Source organism: Gobio gobio, assembly GCF_949357685.1.
Source record: "Gobio gobio genome assembly, chromosome: 20".
NCBI classification, from domain to species: Eukaryota; Metazoa; Chordata; class Actinopteri; order Cypriniformes; family Gobionidae; genus Gobio; species Gobio gobio.
In genome coordinates, this window is record NC_137113.1 from 48708809 (window position 1) to 48725273 (window position 16465).

The 16465-nt window shown below is 39.0% G+C and overlaps 1 protein-coding gene across 2 annotated transcripts in view; it reads left to right on the forward strand.

Annotated features, from left to right (window-relative positions):
- The window catches only part of radil2b (Ras association and DIL domains 2b), an 80172-nt gene that overhangs the window by 59980 nt on the left and 3727 nt on the right, over window positions 1-16465 (forward strand). For both annotated transcript variants that reach the window (XR_013815402.1, XM_079801702.1), the window contains exons 12-14: window positions 4065-4234; window positions 8564-8867; window positions 9770-9870. Coding sequence is in view for 1 of the 2 variants with exons in the window: in XM_079801702.1 (XP_079657828.1) it covers window positions 4065-4234; window positions 8564-8867; window positions 9770-9870 (575 nt within the window). In the remaining variant the exon portion in view is untranslated. The remainder of the gene's footprint in view (window positions 1-4064; window positions 4235-8563; window positions 8868-9769; window positions 9871-16465) is intronic.

Consider the following 16465-nt stretch of genomic DNA (forward strand, 5'->3'; position numbering starts at 1 on the left):
TCTGCATCTAATGCTCCTGTGCTCCTCCTGTTCTGCATCTAATGCTCCTGTGCTCCTCCTGTTCTGCATCTAATGCTCCTGTGCTCCTCCTGTTCTGCATCTAATGCTCCTGTGCTCCTCCTGTTCTGCATCTAATGCTCCTGTGCTCCTCCTGTCTGCATCTAATGCTCCTGTGCTCCTCCTGTTCTGCATCTAATGCTCTTGTGCTCCTCCTGTTCTGCATCTAATGCTCCTGTGCTCCTCCTGTTCTGCATCTAATGCTCCTGTGCTCCTCCTGTTCTGCATCTAATGCTCCTGTGCTCCTCCTGTTCTGCATCTAATGCTCCTGTGCTCCTCCTGTTCTGCATCTAATGCTCCTGTGCTCCTCCTGTTCTGCATCTAATGCTCCTGTGCTCCTCCTGTTCTGCATCTAATGCTCCTGTGCTCCTCCTGTTCTGCATCTCATGCTCCTGTGCTCCTCCTGTTCTGCATCTAATGCTCTTGTGCTCCTCCTGTTCTGCATCTCATGCTCCTGTGCTCCTCCTGTTCTGCATCTAATGCTCCTGTGCTCCTCCTGTTCTGCATCTAATGCTCCTGTGCTCCTCCTGTTCTGCATCTAATGCTCCTGTGCTCCTCCTGTTCTGCATCTAATGCTCCTGTGCTCCTCCTGTTCTGCATCTAATGCTCCTGTGCACCTCCTGTTCTGCATCTAATGCTCCTGTGCTCCTCCTGTTCTGCATCTAATGCTCTTGTGCTCCTCCTGTTCTGCATCTAATGCTCCTCTGCTCCTCCTGTTCTGCATCTAATGCTCCTATGCTCCTCCTGTTCTGCATCTAATGCTCCTGTGCTCCTCCTGTTCTGCATCTAATGCTCCTGTGCTCCTCCTGTTCTGCATCTAATGCTCCTGTGCTCCTCCTGTTCTGCATCTAATGCTCCTGTGCTCCTCCTGTTCTGCATCTAATGCTCCTGTGCTCCTCCTGTTCTGCATCTAATGCTCCTGTGCTCCTCCTGTTCCGCATCTAATGCTCCTGTGCTCCTCCTGTTCTGCATCTAATGCTCTTGTGCTCCTCCTGTTCTGCATCTAATGCTCCTGTGCTCCTCCTGTTCAGCATCTAATGCTCCTGTGCTCCTCCTGTTCTGCATCTCATGCTCCTGTGCTCCTCCTGTTCCGCATCTAATGCTCCTGTGCTCCTCCTGTTCTGCATCTAATGCTCTTGTGCTCCTCCTGTTCTGCATCTAATGCTCCTGTGCTCCTCCTGTTCAGCATCTAATGCTCCTGTGCTCCTCCTGTTCTGCATCTAATGCTCCTGTGCTCCTCCTGTCTGCATCTAATGCTCCTGTGCTCCTCCTGTTCTGCATCTAATGCTCCTGTGCTCCTCCTGTTCTGCATCTCATGCTCCTGTGCTCCTCCTGTTCCGCATCTAATGCTCCTGTGCTCCTCCTGTTCTGCATCTAATGCTCTTGTGCTCCTCCTGTTCTGCATCTAATGCTCCTGTGCTCCTCCTGTTCAGCATCTAATGCTCCTGTGCTCCTCCTGTTCTGCATCTAATGCTCTTGTGCTCCTCCTGTTCTGCATCTAATGCTCCTGTGCTCCTCCTGTTCTGCATCTAATGCTCCTGTGCTCCTCTTGTTCTGCATCTAATGCTCCTGTGCTCCTCCTGTTCTGCATCTAATGCTCTTGTGCTCCTCCTGTTCTGCATCTAATGCTCCTGTGCTCCTCCTGTTCTGCATCTAATGCTCCTGTGCTCCTCCTGTTCTGCATCTAATGCTCCTGTGCTCCTCCTGTTCTGCATCTAATGCTCCAGTGCTCCTCCTGTTCTGCATCTAATGCTCTTGTGCTCCTCCTGTTCTGCATCTAATGCTCTTGTGCTCCTCCTGTTCTGCATCTAATGCTCCTGTGCTCCTCCTGTTCTGCATCTAATGCTCCTGTGCTCCTCCTGTTCCGCATCTAATGCTCCTGTGCTCCTCCTGTTCTGCATCTAATGCTCCTGTGCTCCTCCTGTTCTGCATCTAATGCTCCTGTGCTCCTCCTGTTTCGCATCTAATGCTCCTGTGCTCCTCCTGTTCTGCATCTAATGCTCCTGTGCTCCTCTTGTTCTGCATCTAATGCTCCTGTGCTCCTCCTGTTCTGCATCTCATGCTCCTGTGCTCCTCCTGTTCTGCATCTAATGCTCCTGTGCTCCTCCTGTTCTGCATCTAATGCTCCTGTGCTCCTCCTGTTCTGCATCTAATGCTCCTGTGCTCCTCCTGTCTGCATCTAATGCTCCTGTGCTCCTCCTGTTCTGCATCTAATGCTCCTGTGCTCCTCCTGTTCCGCATCTAATGCTCCTGTGCTCCTCCTGTTCTGCATCTCATGCTCCTGTGCTCCTCCTGTTCTGCATCTAATGCTCCTGTGCTCCTCCTGTTCTGCATCTAATGCTCCTGTGCTCCTCCTGTTCTGCATCTAATGCTCCTGTGCTCCTCCTGTTCTGCATCTAATGCTCCTGTGCTCCTCCTGTTCCTCATCTAATGCTCCTGTGCTCCTCCTGTTCTGCATCTAATGCTCCTGTGCTCCTCCTGTTCTGCATCTAATGCTCCTGTGCTCCTCCTGTTCTGCATCTAATGCTCCTGTGCTCCTCCTGTTCTGCATCTAATGCTCCTGTGCTCCTCCTGTTCTGCATCTAATGCTCCTGTGCTCCTCCTGTTCCGCATCTAATGCTCCTGTGCTCCTCCTGTTCTGCATCTAATGCTCCTGTGCTCCTCCTGTTCAGCATCTAATGCTCCTGTGCTCCTCCTGTTCTGCATCTAATGCTCTTGTGCTCCTCCTGTTCTGCATCTAATGCTCCTGTGCTCCTCCTGTTCTGCATCTAATGCTCCTGTGCTCCTCCTGTTCTGCATCTAATGCTCCTGTGCTCCTCCTGTTCTGCATCTAATGCTCCTGTGCTCCTCCTGTTCTGCATCTAATGCTCCTGTGCTCCTCCTGTTCCGCATCTAATGCTCCTGTGCTCCTCCTGTTCTGCATCTAATGCTCCTGTGCTCCTCCTGTTCTGCATCTAATGCTCTTGTGCTCCTCCTGTTCTGCATCTAATGCTCCTGTGCTCCTCCTGTTCTGCATCTAATGCTCCTGTGCTCCTCCTGTTCTGCATCTAATGCTCCTGTGCTCCTCCTGTTCTGCATCTAATGCTCCTGTGCTCCTCCTGTTCTGCATCTAATGCTCTTGTGCTCCTCCTGTTCTGCATCTAATGCTCCTGTGCTCCTCCTGTTCTGCATCTAATGCTCCTGTGCTCCTCCTGTCTGCATCTAATGCTCCTGTGCTCCTCCTGTTCTGCATCTAATGCTCCTGTGCTCCTCCTGTTCTGCATCTAATGCTCCTGTGCTCCTCCTGTTCTGCATCTAATGCTCCTGTGCTCCTCCTGTTCTGCATCTAATGCTCCTGTGCTCCTCCTGTTCTGCATCTAATGCTCCTGTGCTCCTCCTGTTCTGCATCTAATGCTCCTGTGCTCCTCCTGTTCTGCATCTAATGCTCCTGTGCTCCTCCTGTTCTGCATCTAATGCTCCTGTGCTCCTCCTGTTCTGCATCTAATGCTCCTGTGCTCCTCCTGTTCTGCATCTAATGCTCCTGTGCTCCTCCTGTTCCACATCTAATGCTCCTGTGCTCCTCCTGTTCTGCATCTAATGCTCTTGTGCTCCTCCTGTTCTGCATCTAATGCTCCTGTGCTCCTCCTGTTCTGCATCTAATGCTCCTGTGCTCCTCCTGTTCTGCATCTAATGCTCCTGTGCTCCTCCTGTTCTGCATCTAATGCTCCTGTGCTCCTCCTGTTCTGCATCTAATGCTCCTGTGCTCCTCCTGTTCTGCATCTAATGCTCCTGTGCTCCTCCTGTTCTGCATCTAATGCTCCTGTGCTCCTCCTGTTCTGCATCTAATGCTCCTGTGCTCCTCCTGTTCTGCATCTAATGCTCCTGTGCTCCTCCTGTTCTGCATCTAATGCTCCTGTGCTCCTCCTGTTCTGCATCTAATGCTCTTGTGCTCCTCCTGTTCTGCATCTCATGCTCCTGTGCTCCTCCTGTTCTGCATCTAATGCTCCTGTGCTCCTCCTGTTCTGTAGCCGATATCCTGGAGAGTTTCGACAAGCACCCGCCCCTCGTCCTGCCATCAGACGGCTTCATGCTGGAGCTGAAGAGACCCATCACTGACCCTGCTCTCATCCAACAGCTGCACCGCTTCCAGAGCCTCGTCCACACCATCCCTGACCCACAATCCTCAGAGCCGCCTCAAGTACGCACATACATCTTGTAGATTTCACTTCATATAAGACATGTAATGTTTAAAGGTGCAGTGTGTAAGTTTTAGTGGTGAGGTTGTGAACTGCACCCGCTCACCCCTCCCTTTCGGAGCACATAGAGAAGCTACGGTGGCCCACACAGGACAAAGATGTGGTCGTCTGAGACAGCAGAGAGTAGCTAGCGCTCTGTAGAGAAGTTTGTCCCTTTAGGGCTACCGTAGAAACATGACGGCACAAAATGGCGTCTTCACTGTAAGGGACCCGCGGTGTGTGTAGATAGAAACGGCTCATTCTAAGGGAATAAACACATAACGGTCTTTATACTGCACTGAAAACAGAGTTATGTGTATTATATTGCATTTCTGTCAATAGATCCTCATAAATATTACACACTGCACCTTTAAGTCAGCAGATTTTTTATGTTTATTTTGTACTCATACACTCTAAAAAATGCTGGGTTAAAAATAACCCAAGTTGGGTTGAAAATGGACTAACCCAGCAGTTGGGTTGTTTTAACCCTGCAGTTGGGTTAACCCTCTGGGGTTCTTCGGTCATTTCTGACCCGCATTTTTTAAAATAAAAAATGTTAAAAATCGTAGCTTCATTGAAATGGTACGAAACTTGGTGACTTTATTGGTACTTGGTATATGAACACCCAAATATTGGGGACAGGATTTGAAAAGTCTAAGTGGTCGTAAAAAAAAATAGTCACACTCAGGACCTTCGGGTCAAAAATGACCCCCATAGGAAATGAATGGGAAATTGGCAAAAATATGAAAATATAGTTTTTTTGTGCATACAATCTACAAATCAGCCAGGATGCAGAAAAAAAGGACTCAACAGTGAAGATCTCTAAAACATCAAGAGTGCAAAACAAATACACACAAACACACACATACAAATTAACGTGTGTCATTGCAAAAGTTAAAAAAATATATATTTTAATGAAAACGTTTATTATAAAAGGTTAATAAAAAATGTTATGACTGAAATAATTGCATTTTTAATAAGTTACAATTAAAACAATGGGTAACAAAATGTTTTCCATTTGTTCTCTTTCTAATGCAATAAAAATGTTTGACTGTATTATAAAGTAAAACTGACACTTTAAAAGTCAATTTAAACGAAACAAACAAACAAAAAAAACTTGACAAAAATAGTCTTTGAAAATCTCTTATTATATATTAAAATCCACAACCTAAAAAAAAAAATAGGCAAAAGCAACTAGAATTCACAAGCCTTTCTACAGAGAGCTGTAAATCCATCTAGTGGTTAAAAAGATAATAATGCTCACTGCTTCCACCAGATGGCACCAATCTGATTTCAAAAATAGTTTTCTATAGGCCTAGTCTCTACTTTAACCTGAAATACAGCATTAATAAAAAAAAAAAAAAAAAAAAAAAAAAATATATATATATATATATATATATATACAGAAATTAAAACAGCCCATTCACTGGGTTAGTCCATTTTCAACCCAACTTGGGTTATTTTTAACCCAGCATTTTTTAGAGTGTAGTTTTGAATTGCTCTTAACTTGAAATATTTGAGGCAAAGCATGCTGGGAAATAGAAATACCAGCCCGGTTTCAGTTAAATTTCATAATAATTTAAAGTTCATAAAACTCAAAACAATGAAACAATTGGGTTTACATAAAATGTGTCAGTTTTGTGAACTTAAAAGAGAGTTCTAAATACTCATAAGAGTTAATTTGACTGAACTAATTTGTTTAATTTGAGTTGGCTCTACTCAAACCACTTCATTATTTAGAGCACTGGGGTTTAACTAAATGAAATCGAGAATTTTTTATTTTTTTAATAATAATAATAATTATTAAAACACTTATTATAAAAAAATGTATAATAAAAATGTATATAATTTTTTTACAAAAGAACAAAAAAAGTAACAAAATTGTTTTTATCGTTTTACCTATAATAACCCTAATTTAGAGTTGGTTTTTATATTTACATTTAATTATTAATTATTAAACTCGTCTCTGCACTGCAGATGGAGGCCAAGCTCCCCAAAATATTAATATTTATTATATTTCACTAATTAATGGCTCATTTAGGCTTGTGTTATTTTAGTATCATTGAGGTTTTATTAATATTTTGAATTAATTTTTATATTGTCCATTTTAATTTTATTTAATGTTTTAGTAATTTTGTCGTGTGCTTTTTGAATTTTTTTTAGTTTTTAAAAATATCTACATAATTTTCAGTAATTTTAGTACATCAAGTTAAACTAAATGAAAATGAGAAATTTTGCCTTGGTTTTAGTTTTGGTGTCTTAAAATAACCCTATAATATAACTCATAATAACCCTATAATATAACTTATAATAACCCTATAATATAACTCATTATAACCCTATAATATAACTTAAAATAACCCTATAATATAACTTATAATAACCCTATAATATAACTTAAAATAACCCTATAATATAACTTATAATAACCCTATAATATAACTTATAATAACCCTATAATATAACTCATTATAACCCTATAATATAACTTAAAATAACCCTATAATATAACTTATAATAACCCTATAATATAACTTATAATAACCCTATAATATAACTCATAATAACCCTATAATATAACTCATAATAATCCTATAATATAACTCATAATAACCCTATAATATAACTTATAATAACCCTATAATATAACTTATAATAACCCTATGATATAACTTATAATAATCCTATAATATAACTTATAATAACCCTATAATATAACTCATAATAATCCTATAATATAACTTACAATAACCCTATAATATAACTTATAATAACCCTATAATATAACTCAGAATAACCTGAAATTATGTTCCTCCTCAGGGTTTCTGTCTTGTTTTCCAGCACAAAAATCTAAACATTCATAAATCCGGATGTCTTGTTTTATGAAAAATTAATTATTAAAAAAAAGCAGATATATCTGCTATATGGGGTCAGAATAAGAATCTTGTTTTCCCTTTATGTTTATTTTCTGACTCCATTGACAGATATTTGTTCATGTTTTAAACATAAACTCACGTAATTTGGTTCAGTTTGTCAGAAAATATTAATTTTGTATCTCATGTGTCTTGATTTAAGGATGTTTAGATATTTGTGCTGAAAAACATCAGTTATTTATTTATTGCAGTGCATGCAATTTAATTTAGATTTTTTTTAGCCAAAAAGCATGTCTAATTAATTGAAATCATGAAACATACACAATTTTAAAGCAATTTATAAAAAAAAAAATACAAATAAAATTTTTAGGTCCCTTATGAAATACCTGAAATTCAGTTTTATTTTGTAACAAAATTCTGAAATTTCCGTTTTTTGTGTGGACTCTTTACTCACATGAGGGTGAATGAGGACAAAATTTCCATTTTAGTGTGGACTGTCCCTTTAAGTGTATCTGACTCGTCCTATTATTGATTTGACAAATTCTGATTTCCATTTTTATGAATGTATCCTGCGATCCCGTCCATGTTTTCTGCCTAATTTAAGGCCATGATATTGAATTTAAGACGTTAACAATTTAATACCCTTAACTGTCACCGTCCCGCTGGTGCTCTTTTTTTAATCGCCTTTTTTTCGTATCATATATTTGAGTAATTATCATAAATTAGGTATCATTCGAAAGCTTACAAATTCAAAATTCATCCTGTGAAAACTGTTTTGAAATCAATCGTTGCGTTACCATGGAAACGGTACTCTAAATTCTTCTAGCGGGCTCCTCCCCCTATAGTGGGCGGTGTCATGTTTCATATTACAAAATGTATTTTTACTATTTTATAATCTAAATATTTTCTAATCTTGAGTTTTGTGATGGAAGTGATATTTGGACAGAAAATTACAGGAAAATGCATTACAAAAAAAAATGTGACACCCGGTGGCTGTGTTTGGTACAGCGCCTAAACAAAATCAATTTTTGTGATATCAACTTCAAATTTGGAACACAACTTGATTAGACATATGGCTTTGATTTTATAGTAATTTCAGAGTAATTTATTTTTGTAAAATATATATTTTATATAAATTTATTTTTATTTTACAGTAAATTTAAACTTCCATGACTTTTTCATACTTTCATATTTTAAAATGCTTTGCAATAATCTGCCGAGTGTCTTCTTTAAAACAAGACCAAACCTAGTAGGTCTATATTCCAAAGCATTCTTGAATTACAGCCCTTTAAGTTTGGACAGTGCATTTTCATGACTATTCTCAAAAAGGGGAAGACGTTTTCAAGGCCTTAAATTGTGGAAGGTCAGATGACGACTTGTTAAGACCCCTGGAAACCCTGTTAAACTCTTCTATTCCAGCTGGTCCCGATGGAGGCCAAGCTCTCCAAACTGGAAGTTCACCCCAGAGCCCATCTGGAGCTGGTGTTTGCTCCCGCTGGAGCGAGCGGCCGGGGCTCGTGTGAAGCTCTTTTAACCAAGAAGCTGCAGAATCTAGAGCTTCAGAATAAAGACGTGAGGCCCATGATTGTGGAGCGTCCGGCGCTGGACCCGTCCTGTTTACTGACCCCCCCGAACACGCCGCAAAACCTGGAGCTGACGGATTCCGACACGGACTCCACCCATCAGACGTCCAGATGCATCAGCGCACTCGGACAGGAGGAAGGTGACTGGATGCTGTGTGCTTCATATGATGTCCGTACACAGCAAAAACTCCAGTGTTAAATTATCTCTCCTGGGAGTATATGTGAGACCACACTCAAGTGTTAAAATAAGAGTGTTAAAGTAACACTGAAGCAGTGTTAAAGTGAATGAGATCATTAAGTGATAAATTGAGTGATGATTGACCATTAGTGATGAACACCTGATGATAACAAGCAGAATTGCACAACCACAATTCTTGAGAATTCCTTGACATATAACACATTAGATTTTGTTTTGGTTGCTTTAACAGCCAGACAAGCAAAGAGTAAAAGTTGATCAGGTGGCGTTAGTTATGTTTTGACATAGTCATCAATTGAGCTGAATCATTGATTATATCAGAGTTATGTTTATACAAGTCTTGTGACTCCAAGGGATAAAATCAAGCATTTTCAACTTATTACAAAGGTTTTCTTAAAAGTTGTTCTGATCAAAAAACAACCCCCCAAAAAAAAACATTTTCACAGACATCAAGAATCAGCCTGAGAATCTCAACAGTGTGCTTCATATGATGTCCGTACACAGCAAAAACTCCAGTGTTAAATGAACTCTCCTGGGAGTATATGTGAGACCACACTCAAGTGTTAAAATAAGAGTGTTAAAGTAACACTGAAGCAGTGTTAAAGTGAATGAGATCATAAAGTGATTAATTGAGTGATGATTGGAATTAGTGATGAACAACTGACGATAACAAGCAGAATTGCAAAGGTTTTCTTAAAAGTTGTTCTGATCAAAAAAACAACCCCAAAAAAAACATTTTCACAGACATCAAGAATCAGCCTGAGAATCTTAACAGTGTGCTTCATATGATGTCCGTATGATTTAGAAGCAGCACTAAAGCGTGTGTGTGTGTGTGTGTGTGTGTAGGCGAGAGTGACGAGTGTGAGGCCGGAGAGGACGGGGATGTGTTTGTGCTGGAGCTGCAGAGAGCCGCGTGTGGCCTGGGTCTGATGCTGGTGGACGGACAGGTGAGAAATCAGAATAACCTCATCTCTGAGGACGAGGGCGGGGCCACCTGTCACTCACATGACATCCACCAATACCAGTGTTCATTTTGACAGCATATTTTGATTTAGTCGTAGTCTTTTGACTAAAATGCCATTTAGTTTTAGTCGTATTTTAGTCGCCTGAATTGTTTTAAGTTTTAGTCTAGTTTTAGTCTCCTAAAATCTAATGAGTTTAGTTCAATTGTAAGCATTTGAGCTCCATTTAATTTTGACATCATTTTGTTTTTGACATTAAAAATACACAAAGGGGGTCAATTCACTTTTTTGTAGGGCTGTCAAAAGATTAATCACGATTAATCGCATCCAAAATAAACGTTTGTGTTTACATAATATATGTGTGTGTACTGTGTTAATTATTATTTATATATAAATACACACACATTCATGTATATATTTAAGAAATATTTGCATGTATATACTGTATATACATTTATATAATCTATAATATATATAAATATAAATGTTTTATATATAAAAAAAAATTCTTAAATATATACATGCTTGTGTGTGTATTTATATATAAATAATAATTAACAGAGTACACACACATATATTATGTAAACACAAACTTTTATTTTGGATGCGATTAATCGCGATTAATCTTTTGACAGCCCTACTTTTTTGTTTGTTTTTTAAAAACATCTATATAGTTTTTATAACTTTGTATTTCTGTTTTAGTCAGTAGGCCATATTAGGTTAAGCTAAAGCTTCAAATAAGTTTGTTTTTTATTTAATTTTTTTTATTTCAGCTAACATTTATTTAATTTCAAGTAATAATTTGTTTGAATGGTTTTAGTGAACTATTATAACCCTGATCCTTTATTGAATATGTGTCAAATACTGGTCTTTCCTCCTGACTATGAATTAAATGGGAATTAAATTAAATACAGTTTATTGTGTGAGCAAAAACGAATATATAATGCGTGACTTTTTAATTATAAACGAGCTGGAAATACACCGGGACTCTTATTTTGAAATGTCTGCGCCTCTGTTGCAGTTGCAGGAGCTCATTCAAGTTCAGGAGATAAAATATGCAGTTACAACCGTCTAAAACATATTACTATATAAACATCGTAAAGTAAACACTGTCCTTATTCATCAGCATTAGTTCATATACAATTGTCTGGCATAAATGTGTGTTATTGATTGAGCCGCTCTGGAGCTGGATTGGGTGTGTGTGAGCCTGTAGGCCGTGTGTTTTCCAGAGGTTAGATCAGCATCTGTGACACAGGACATCAGTTCTGACCCAATCTCTTCCCTAATCATCCCTCACTAATATTCGTCTCGTTTTTATTTGTTGACGAAAATGACTGTAAGTTTTCGTCATAGTTTTTGTCATCCAACTCTAGTTTTTATTTAGTTATCGTCTCGTTTTCGTCAGTGAAAAAAGGTTGTTGACGAAAATTATGACGAAAATTATTTGTCAACTAAATTAACACTGGCCAATACGCACAACCGGCGCAACGTCATAGAATGTCTCTGAACAGATTCATAGGGGAAAATAAACTAGACTCCCATAGACAATAGTTGCCAAGTCCGCATATAACACGCAACTTTGGGCTTCTTTTTTTGGCAAATCGAGTTAATAAAAATCACGAGTCGTGGGTTGCGGTTTTTTGGGCTTATTTTTAAAAATGTGGTTGCTTGGGAAAATATAATAAGTAACTACGTTTCATTACATTTATGGTCGCTGTTTTGTCCAATAGAGACAGAGCGACACGCGTCATAATCTGAAGGCCACGCCCACACCGGGGGGGAAAACAATCAAACGCTCTCCATTGACTTTGCATTGCGTGAGGCTGTATCCTTGTCATTTCGGACTTATAACAAAAAACAGAACAATGTCTAAAAGCTGATATGTGACAAAGTGTACAGCAAAAATAAACTAGACTCCCATAGACTTCAATACAAAATGGCAGCACAAAACAACGTCTAGAAATCAGCAATATTAAACATGTCAAGTAATTATATTTCCAGCCTGCCATTGAGCGTGAAAGATACATCCACACACTTCATCTGGTCAATTTAAAAAACATGTCCCTTCATTCTCACACCGTCAAATTGGTGTAACAACCCCACCCAGTGGCCAGAGGACATTTACTCATACCTCATCAAGTCAAGGTGAGCCAGGGAATGATTTAACTTCGTTTTTGAATACGAACAGATTCAGTACGAATGATGCTATCAGAAGCTAAATCAGGCTAGTTGTATGGGACCCAGAAAAAAAAAGTGTTTTGAATGTAGTATTTTTTCATGTCATTACATTGTTTAGAGCATAAGAAACAAATGGAAAAAAAAAAAACATTTTTGAAAAATGATATTTTATTCATATGTTATGATATGTCCTCTATAGTTGACACCAGGACTGAGTCGTTTAAAAAATAAAATGACATGAAATTGCATGTATAGGCAAAAACTATGGGATTTATTTTTAATTCACCAATACATTTTTAGATTTCAGGATTTTTTTTAAACAAACTTTGTTTGAAGATGAATCTGAACTACGTTATGAAAGATATAACGAAATGCATTGATATACCATTTTACTTTATGAAATATGTGGTTAAAATGGCCATTGTTGGATTTCCCATCCAATACAATACATCTAATTTGCATATTAAGGTGTTCTTGGTGCAACATGTAATGAAAAAAGAAGTGTAAAAATGGGAGTAATAATTGGCAACATTTTCATAATAATATCTAATATTTCCTAGGAATATTGATATGTAATTTCTTTCCCTATTCACTTGTTATGTCTCCAGAATGCCTGATAAACATGATTTAAGTCCTGCACATTTATGAAATCAATCTGTTTTGTAACAGAAAGTCATATTTTGATTAGAAACTCAATAACATTTTCCTGAGATGTTGATTTATTACAAACAATTTGAAAATTAATTCGATTTAAATTGTAATTAAAAAATATTATCATATTTCCATAAGAGTGCTAAACATTAATATCAGCCATTTTTAAAGACCAAGAAGAAGTTGCAGTGATTTCTTAAGTTATTCAAGCCTGTCGGACGCTATTTTGTGCTGCGTTATTTTGTATGGAAGTCTATGGGAAGTCTAGTTTATTTTCCCCTAAAAAGGGGCGTTGACAAAATGAACAGTTAAGTTCCCGGATGTGCCGGTAGTTCATACAGCAAACCACCACCACCCAATCAATTCCCCACAGACACAATCAAGCCCCGCCCACATTTGTTCTTGTTTGCGAAGCGATTCACTCGATATTCGGCACAATAGAAGAAAAGACGAGCGCCAGTAAACATGTCATTAGAGAAGACAAATCTGATTCAAGATTACCAGGAACATGAATGATGTGCACACACAAATCATTTATATTAAACGCTGCAATATTCAATAAAAAATAACAATTGTCCATTTTGAGTTCATGGCATCTTTAAGACAGTAGCCATTTTCTTCAATTTTGTCCTCCTCTCCAAAAACAATGTAGATCTTCGTTTAAAGACTTCTCAGCAAATATTGATCTGTGCAGTTAATTGTGATTAATTATGTGAATTAGTTGGAATATCATGCAGATACTTTAATCACAGCAAATCCTTTCCATAAAGCATGTCATCATATTACAGTTTTTTCCAAATGCTTACACACTAAATCTGTTCACGATTTTTGAAAGCCCTCGCTCAAAGAGAAAATCTCCAAAACTATAAGCTATTTCTCAGCCTTTGAGTTTGAGTTTTTCAAAACGCTACACACAATTTTTTACCTAAAACACAAAATCGAACAGGAAGTGACTTGCTTTCCTTTTCCAAACACAACCAATCAAAATGCTACACTTATTCACCAGGTCACACACACAACTGTGTTCTTTATTGCATTCTACAGAATATATTTTTGGTTTGCATATGTATATGGTTGTGTTGTATGCTACTGTATACAGCAGTAATGTTTGAACTAATAAATATGTTCTGTTTCTTCATAGCGGATTACTTTCACTGTAGAATATGTATTAAAATGCAGATATAAGCCTATGAAAGACCAAAAAGCTTTAGATTTAGAACATCAGTGTTTACACGGTTTATCCAAAAATGTACTACTATGAAAGAAGTGTTTGCCATTTGATGCAAATGCTTCATTCTGACATGCGTTTATGGCGTTGTGTGTGCAGTTTTGAAAAAAGGAGACATGGTTTTGAAAACGTGTGTAAGCAGTTGGAAAAAACTGTAATATAATATTAGAGTTTTCTTACAGCTCAATAGCACCTCCTTGTGGTTAAAACGATGATTTGCACACTACACAAAAATATATTTCTCCAGCACATCTAAACATTCATAAATCAAGACACATTTACTGGAGGAGAGAAGTGACTGAAGATATTAATACGAATAATAATAAAATAATAAAAATACACTTTATTCAAAGGGAAAACTGGATGATTTTCTGACTCCATTGACAGATATTTGCTCTCGTTTTAAGCACAAACTCACGTCATACTCAAGACTTAATATCTTCAGTCATTTTGCTTCTCCTGTAAATTAATGTTTAGATATTTGTACTGGAAAACAAGACAAAACTACTAAGCAAACAAACATTTTTTTGCAGTGTAACATACTTATTAAAGCGGTCCTATAATGTCCTTTTTTACAAGGTGTAAAATAAGTCTCTGATGACCCCCAGAGTGTGTGCGTGTGTGTGTGTGTGTGTGTGTGTGTGTGTGTGTGTGTGTGTGTGTGTGTGTGTGTGTGTGTGTGTGTGTGTGTGTGTGTGTGTGTGTGTGTGTGTGTGTGTGAAGTTTCAGCTCAAAATACCCTCAGCCGTTTCTGTGTGTGTCCCTTTAAATGCAAATGAGCAACTCATTTTCAGGGAGAGGGCGGAGCTTCAAGAGCTTGTGTTAGCAGCTCTGATGACCTCACACACACACACACACACACACACACACACACACACACTGAAGATGACAGAAACTGTTCAGCCTTTCATGATCAAACCGGAGTCGGACAATGATGGAGAGACTCCAGAAGAAGAGACGACATGTAGAATGAGACAGGACACACACACACACACACACACACACACACACACACACATGTAGAACGAGACAGGACACACACACACACACACACACACACACACACATGTAGAACGAGACAGGACACACACACACACACATATACACACACACACACATGTAGAACGAGACAGGACACACACACACACACACACACACACATATACACACACACACACATGTAGAACGAGACAGGACACACACACACACACACACACACATGTAGAACGAGACAGGACACACACACACACACACACACATGTAGAACGAGACAGGACACACACACATGTAGAACGAGACAGGGCGTTTCTGAAGGGACAGAGGATGAGTTTATGAGTTAACCATCTTCAGTCACTGATTAGCATATTCTGTCATGATGATCTCTAAAGCGCTGGTGTGGGGTAAGATGAGCCAGAGAATATCTGCTGCTGAAGAGAGAACAGGGATAGTTTAGTGTGATTACGGTTATAACTGATGATGTCGTCTCGCTTTATGACATGCGTCTGCGTTTGTGTTCGTACTGCATCAATAAATGTGAGAGACGGACGACAGCTCTTCCTCTTCTCCACATGTTCCCGGGGGCGGGGTTATGCAAATGATAGGGGTAGTGATGTCACTGACTCGTTGTAGTCCCTACAGCCGTTTGTTGTAGTTCTTAAAGAGAAAATTTCTCCCTTTGCTTTGAGCTTTGAGCGTCGTAACTCTGCAGATGTTGCTCACTCTACACACTCACTACAGTTACACAAGACACATCATAATCACACCTTTAATGGGTTAGTTCACCCAAAAATGTAAATTGTGTCATTAATGCCTGAGCCTCATGTGGTTGGACACCCGTCAGACCTCCGTTCATCTTCAGACACAAATGAAGATATTTTAGTGTAAAGCTGATGCTGAGAAAGGCTTCAGATAGGCCTCCATTGGCATTCAGTACATTTACACTCAAAAGACCCAGAAAAGGCACTAAAAACGTCGTTACAAAGTCCATCTCACCACAGTGGCTCTACAATAATTTTACGATGCGACGACAATAGTTTTTGTGCGCAAAAAAAAATCAAAATAACGACTTTATCCAGCTTGTTCTTGTCTTCCATGTGTGTCTCCACGACGCATGCGTGAGAATATGACGCAGATCCGGCGTTCGGACACATGACCCAGAAGAGATTTGTTCACAAGCACAGGAAGACGCGCGTATCTCAGCTGTTGGATTCTACATTGATCGTGCTTTAGGTCTCGGCGTAGTTCTCAAAATGGGGCTAAAGTGGCATTTCATGGATTCCCGAACGCCGGATCTGCGTCATATTCTCACGCATGCGTCGTGGAGACACACACGGAAGACAAGAACAAGTTGGATAAAGGTGTTATTTTGTTGTTTTTTTTGCGCACAGAAACTATTCTCGTCTTCATAAAGTTATTGTAGAGCCGCTGTAGTGAGATGGACTTTGTAACTTTAGTCTTTAGTGTCTTTTAAGGGTCTTGAGAGTGTAAAGTTGAGCCAATGGAGGCCTTTCAGAGCATCAGATT